The 6,225-nt window shown below is 47.0% G+C and overlaps 1 protein-coding gene across 8 annotated transcripts in view; it reads right to left on the bottom strand.

Annotated features, from left to right (window-relative positions):
• The window catches only part of LOC119267781 (pathogen-related protein-like), a 14,969-nt gene extending 12,620 nt beyond the window's left edge, over positions 1–2,349 (bottom strand). For 6 of the 8 annotated variants that reach the window (XR_005132621.1, XR_005132620.1, XR_005132618.1 and 3 more), the window contains exons 1-4: positions 2,145–2,349; positions 1,926–2,058; positions 1,554–1,852; positions 823–1,446 (exon numbers count right to left, since the gene is read on the bottom strand). Coding sequence is in view for 1 of the 8 variants with exons in the window: in XM_037549218.1 (XP_037405115.1) it covers positions 1,366–1,446; positions 1,554–1,852; positions 1,926–2,058; positions 2,145–2,279 (648 nt within the window). In the remaining 7 variants the exon portion in view is untranslated. Of the gene's footprint in view, positions 1–254; positions 1,447–1,553; positions 1,853–1,925; positions 2,059–2,144 lie in introns of those variants that run through there. The other 2 variants (XR_005132622.1, XM_037549218.1) reach the window with 2 other exon arrangements.
• Between the last annotated feature and the right edge of the window lie 3,876 nt (positions 2,350–6,225).

Raw genomic sequence — 6,225 nt, 5'->3', positions numbered from 1 at the left:
TGGACTAGGGGGAAGGGCTGCGCCCCCTCCTTCCTTCTCTTCTCTTTTCCCTTTCCTTCTCTCCTACTCCTACTACTTGGAAGGGCTCCTAGTTCTACTAGGAAAGGGGGAATCCTACTCCCGGTGGGAGTAGGACTCCCCTAGGGCACGCCATAGAGAGGGCCGGCCCCTCCCCTCCTCCACTTCTTTATATACGTGGCCAGGGGACACCCCATAGACAGAACAATTGAGTTTCTAGATCCCAACAAAAACAATGCAACAACCGGAGCTAGAAATTCAAATGATGACAATGTGAAGCAAGTCAACATGGCTTTGGACTCCAATCTCATTTTGGTTCAGCCAACCACTTGTGTATAGTAAACGCAAAACTTTTTGACGCTTTCTTGGATCATGGACCATCTATATTAGAAAGAGCCCTCACTGCGAGTGGTATGGATAGGGTTCGGCTGCACATACTTCTTGTGTTCATAGTAGTATTTGTGGATTTTGTTTACCAATACTTAACACCCTTTTGCTCGGTTCCACAAATTGCATACATGCTTGTGGCCAACCAAGATTCACATAACAACACATTCTCATGGCTTGTGAATGCCGGACCTCTTGCCTTTGGTTCTTTCCTTTTTACGATGTTTGCCCGACTTCATACATGGGGAATTGGTATCAATAAGTCATAATGCATAGACTCTTGACCATCATGTATCATGTCCATCATAATTGTGTCCTACAATATGCACCACAATAAAACTACATCCCTAGATTTATCCAATGGCATGTGCAACAAACGAAGCATGCGATTCAATGTCATATGGGGCAAGAATGTACCTGGTCTTGGTCGGGCATATCGTTGAATAACAGGTGGGCCTGCACGGCGCCGACGTTTCACAATGTTGTCCGCAACCTTTGGAATTGCGGCGACTCCTACATTGTCTCCGCGGCAGCGACGTCTTCCGTCCAGCCATCCGGGATGGCCCATTTGGGTGGTGGAACAGAGTTTGGCGCCTTGTTATTTCACGGCGGACGACACGGAGGCGGTTGCCAGACTAGACATACATATATCCATGTCTCTAGCCTTCTCCGCCACTCCCCTCTCCGCAGCTACCATCTTCGTAACTTCCCTACGCGCTGCCGGTTGCGCCAATCTGTTCGAGCGATGTTCTCCGCCTTGCAAGAGACGATGGTCGGTACCCCCACATGGAGGCGGTGGGGGACGGGGTGCTCGGTGTCGACATCTACGATGCCGGACAAGGATAGCGGCGTGGACAGGGAGCAAAAGTGGATGAAAGCGACAACTCAAACGCGAGAAACGGAGGACGAGAGTGGGATGAGGGGGATCGATTTGGTGGACTTGGTCAATTTGAAGCCGATTTAGGATATCAAGAAGCTCGCGAGGAAGTTGCCACGCTCGTAGAAGTACTCGGCCTTCTCCACCCTCGTGTCGTCGTCAACCTATCATCACATTGTTGCACAGAAACGCGACAGTGTTTTCTCGGTTACTGGTTTACTGTAAATCTGAACTTTGAATGACAATGATACACGAGTACTGTGGAACTCACGTGGAAAATGCAGACGCCAAAGAACTCGACGCGGTGGCCGTGAGGGGGGTGGCCCTTGAACGGCCCCTCCATGTAACCCCAGTGCCGGAACTTGAAGGCGACCCTCGGCGGGCCGCTGTACACGTCCAGCACCTCGATGGCGAAGCCCCTGGGGAACGCCGTGAGGAACGTCGACATGCCGGAGTCGACCGTCTCCTTGTCCGGGTCGTAGATGCGGTGCTCCGGCGGCAGCTTGGTCGCCAGGAACGCGTTGTAGCCGCCGATGGCGGTCACCTCCTCCCGCGTCAGAGGCTTCAGCCCTGCAAGCGCACACGGTATTATTTCATTTTTGAGGGGCGCGGCCGGCCGATTGTGTTGCGGATCAGGTCTCACCGTTGGTGCTCGCGGAGTAATTCCTAGGGTGGACGCTCTTCTGGTCCTCGGGGCGCACCTTGTGGACCATCTCCATCTCCCAGCTTTTGAGCAGGCGCTGCACCTTCTCTTCCAGAGACCCCTCCGGCCATTCCTGTTGCACTCGGTGTTAACCATGGAAGAACTTTGGTGAAGCATTAGTAGTGAAGAAACATGTCGTGTGGACAGGTTTAGTGGTACCTTGGTCCTCTCTTCCTCGAAGAGCTTGTTCACCAGGTCGTAGTTGGGAGGGGCTCCATGCCTCCACACGGTGTTCTTCTCGCCATCGCCGTGCAGGAACGACCGGTACTTGTCTCCTCCTTCAGCAGAAGCCATAGCTAATGGCGTTCGGCTCAATTCAAGGGGCAACGTGGGTTGTGTTTGGATGAAGACTGCAAATCAAATAAACGATTGATTCCCTACTTGTAGGAAAAAAACAGATGTAGACACTAGAGAAGAAGAACCACATCATCGCACACGTCACTGCTGGAAAAAGGACTAGTAGGAGTATACCCACCAATCCAAATATCCAATCCGCGACTCGTCCCTGTAGCAGAGGCGCGTCCACTCATTGTTGCTAAGTCTGCAGTGAAGTTTGTTTTTTAAAACTGATCGTGGAAGTGAGTAAAAAATGTTAAATCCAAAGAACCAAATGCGCAAGCGTACAAGCAGCTGGTTGCGGCGTTCCCTTGCATGTTTTGTTTCTATCGCTATTTCGAGATCGCCAGCTACTATCCCCTTATCCCCTCTTTTACGCCAGACTGGATTGATTTACATTTGCTGTAAAACCATATTTATTTTTAGATTTGTTCAATTTGTTGGCTGTGTGCATCGTGCTATGCAGTGGCCGGGCATTTTTTCAATGCAGTTGTATCACTTCGATATATTAATTGAATAAAATATTCTTTATAAATTAAGTAAAGGTTCTAGGCCTGGTGGCTATGGTCACTGCCATCTGAACCGGTTTTTTTTAGTAAATTCCATCTTCTGTACCCTAAGTTTCAACTTTGTGACAATCTACCTCATTTAACAGATTTTCCATCTTTTTACTCAACTTAAGCAAAAATGTTGCCACTTTTTAACCCATGTAGATTATTTTCGTTCTAACTGGTTGGCTCACTTTTAATCTGGTCAATCGTTTTTCACTATTTTTCTCTGTTTTTTTTCTTCCAACCACACCCACGCGCCCATCCGCCGTAATGGCGTACGCTGGGGGAGGTGGGTTGCTGGCTGTCACCTCAACCATCATTTGCATTGTTCTCGTGGATTTGTTTGTCCTTATCCAAAGCACCGCATGGAAGACGCAACGAAACCTATGGGTCGTTTACTATGGGCACTGGGGGGAGCCGAGTTGGTTGGTGTTCGATTTTGTGTTAGGTGTTTCGCTAAACTGACATCTGGGATCTCTGAGGAGACGCACAAGGTGTGGGCCATGTAAAGGTGATAAGGGTAAAACAAAGAGTGGGGCGCGGCAGTGGTGACGAATCAACCACGGCGGGGACAGGCCGGAACGAGTAAGAAGAATGCGGTAACTGCGATAGAGGGCTTCCTCAGTCGGTTCCTTCCATGGAGTTGCTCAGTGAGCCTAGTTGAAAGGTATTACACATCTAGCTGCGTAGAGGGGTGGACTTTGATCACGTGTTCGAAGGCCAGGACAGTGGCAGTAAGAGGGTGTTGCTGCGGCTGAAAAACTTCACCTAGAAGAAGAAGAGGTGCTCCTGGTTGTGCCGGCCAATGTTTGCTCATTGTTTCGAGATGAGGTGCTTCAAGGGGCTCGTCGAAAATGTCATACATGTCGGGGCCAAGGCTCCTTTCTTCCTCGGCCTCCGGATCACAGTCGTCGTGGTCGGGGTTGGCGTCATCGTGATCTTTTCATCGCCGGTGACGTCGCCATCATTCTGGTTGTCGGTGTCGTCCTTTGCTGCATCACAGTTAGCGGTATCACTGTTTCTAGTGCCTCATTGCTTGCATCGTCGTTGCCAGTGCCACTATTACGGTGGCCTCTGAGTCGGCGTTTTGGGGGTCCTCCCCTCCTCCTCTGTTTTTGGGAGTGTCTACCATGTAGACATCATAGATGGAGGATGCCGCCCACTTGCCGGTGTTGGTGACGCCTGGTGGCAAGGTAGTATCTGAACTCTCACCGACATCTTCATCCAAGTCGGTTGCCTCCTTGGAGGCGCAAGCTAAGATGTCGGTCAAGTCCTCGATGGTAGCAACAAAATGGGTGGTGGGCGGGCTGAAACTTTCAGCTTTATCCGACTCTTCCTAGATCTGATTGTACATTGATTTTCGATCATTTGAGATCGCACGCCTATGGATTTGATCTAACATCTTGTTCAGAAGTGCCTTATCGCTTTCTCCCATAACTTGGTTGTAGGTTGGGCTCGGTTGGAGTTTGCCCTAGATGCGATCTGACATGGCCTCGGGGTCTTTATCAGTCAGGCCTGATGCTTGATATGTCACCGTAGTACTCGACTCCGAGCTCAAGGCCGGATCCGAGGCAGGATCCGCGCCATGGTCCTTATCTGGGTTCGACTCCTTGATCTGGACGAAAGCGTCAGTGTGGACTTCGGCCTGGTGTGACACCCAGCTCGAAAACGCAAGCTCACCGCGTGAATCCGCATTGTATTCCAGGTTTCGAAATCTAATGATCTGTCCTGGAGGAAGATTTTTGATCTGGCCGAGGTGGCCAGTCGAATCACCGTAAAGCGGGATGCTCCGAAAGACAAAGCGTTGTCCTGGGAAGAAGGTCATATCGAAGTCGACGCTGTCGTCGATCAAGAGGCATGCCGTTGAGCTGATTTGATTTCCCAGAGGGACCTGTATGGGCCACCAATGTCGGAGCCAAATCCGGTAGATCTTAGGTAGGGGATCCTTATCGGTTACTGTTGGCTAGATGGTAACAAGGACACAGGGGACACGAGGTTTACCCAGGTTCGGGCCCTCTCGAAGAGGCAAAACTCTACGTCATGCTTTGTGTGTATTGGTTATGGAGGGGGTACAAGGTACAAGTGATCTACCATGAGATCGGATGTGAATGACTTACCCCTCTACGTCCATGGTGTCTTGGTTTATATAGACTATATGGGTACCTAGGGTTTACATATGATAGGTTGTATCTAGGGGGTAAGCGTGTTGAGGACTATTTCTACATTTTGGGGTGCACTCCAAGTCTTCAGACGCCTCTCGAAGCTTTCGGATCCGATGAATGAGGCCCACCAGTGACAGGATTGGGGGGATCCTCGGCCCAACCCAAAGGCGGGCATCCGACAAGCCGAGCACCCCCTAATTCAAGACTCCGTCCGTTTTTTCTTTTCTTTCTTTTTGTTTTTTTGCCTTTCTTTTGTTTCCTTTGTGTTTTTTGGTTTTTATAAGTTTTGTTTGTTCTCTTTCTACATTTTCCATATACACCAGGAACAATGTTTATATACACATACACATTTAACATTTTCCAAATATGTGATTAACATTTTGACAACATATATTTTGATGTTTACTTTTTTCATACACATTGTACATTTTTTGGACACATCATGAATATTATATATATACACGTTTAACATTTCAAAAATACATGATTGACATTTTTTAAACATATACTTTTTGATGTCTACTTCCTCCATAAGCATTCTATATTTTTTGTATACATAAAAAACATCTAGACATACACGTTTCACATATTTCAAATTCATGATTAAATTTTTTTATGTCTGCGTTTTCCATACATTCCACATTTTTATATAAACCAGGAACATTTATATATACACGTTTAACATTGTCCAAATACATGATTAATATTTTTTACTTGAAAAAGTATGTCCATTTTTTCTACATACATTTTAATTTTTTTTAAATGCGTGACTAACAGTTTTTTTAAATGAAAACTTTTATTTTTTTATTTCCACTTTTTTATGATGACATTGTATACTTTTTTGTATACATTGTAAGCAGTTTTTACACACATTTAACATTTTTATGCATAGTAAAATTTTTAGAATTTTATATAAAAATGATTTTAGAATAGACGTATTAATAATATTTTTAAATACAAGAAAAATAAAAAATATATAACAAAAACCGAATACAGCAAAGTGGAAAAAACGAATGGAAAAATGCGTTGAAGGCTTGTGCCCGCACTGGGCCGGCCCAATCGGGCGGCTGCCTGAAGCGAGACAGTATTCAAGTGAGACATAGGCGCCCACCGGGCATTTCCTGTTTGGCGTTTCAGTGAGACTGTAGAAACCCTCGGCCTATCCGTGCGTACACTAAAGGAAAAATAAAC

The sequence above is a fragment of the Triticum dicoccoides genome, chromosome 3A (genome assembly GCF_002162155.2).
Source record: "Triticum dicoccoides isolate Atlit2015 ecotype Zavitan chromosome 3A, WEW_v2.0, whole genome shotgun sequence".
In the NCBI taxonomy this organism is placed as follows: domain Eukaryota; kingdom Viridiplantae; phylum Streptophyta; class Magnoliopsida; order Poales; family Poaceae; genus Triticum; species Triticum dicoccoides.
This window is presented reverse-complemented; position numbering and strand designations above follow the sequence as displayed.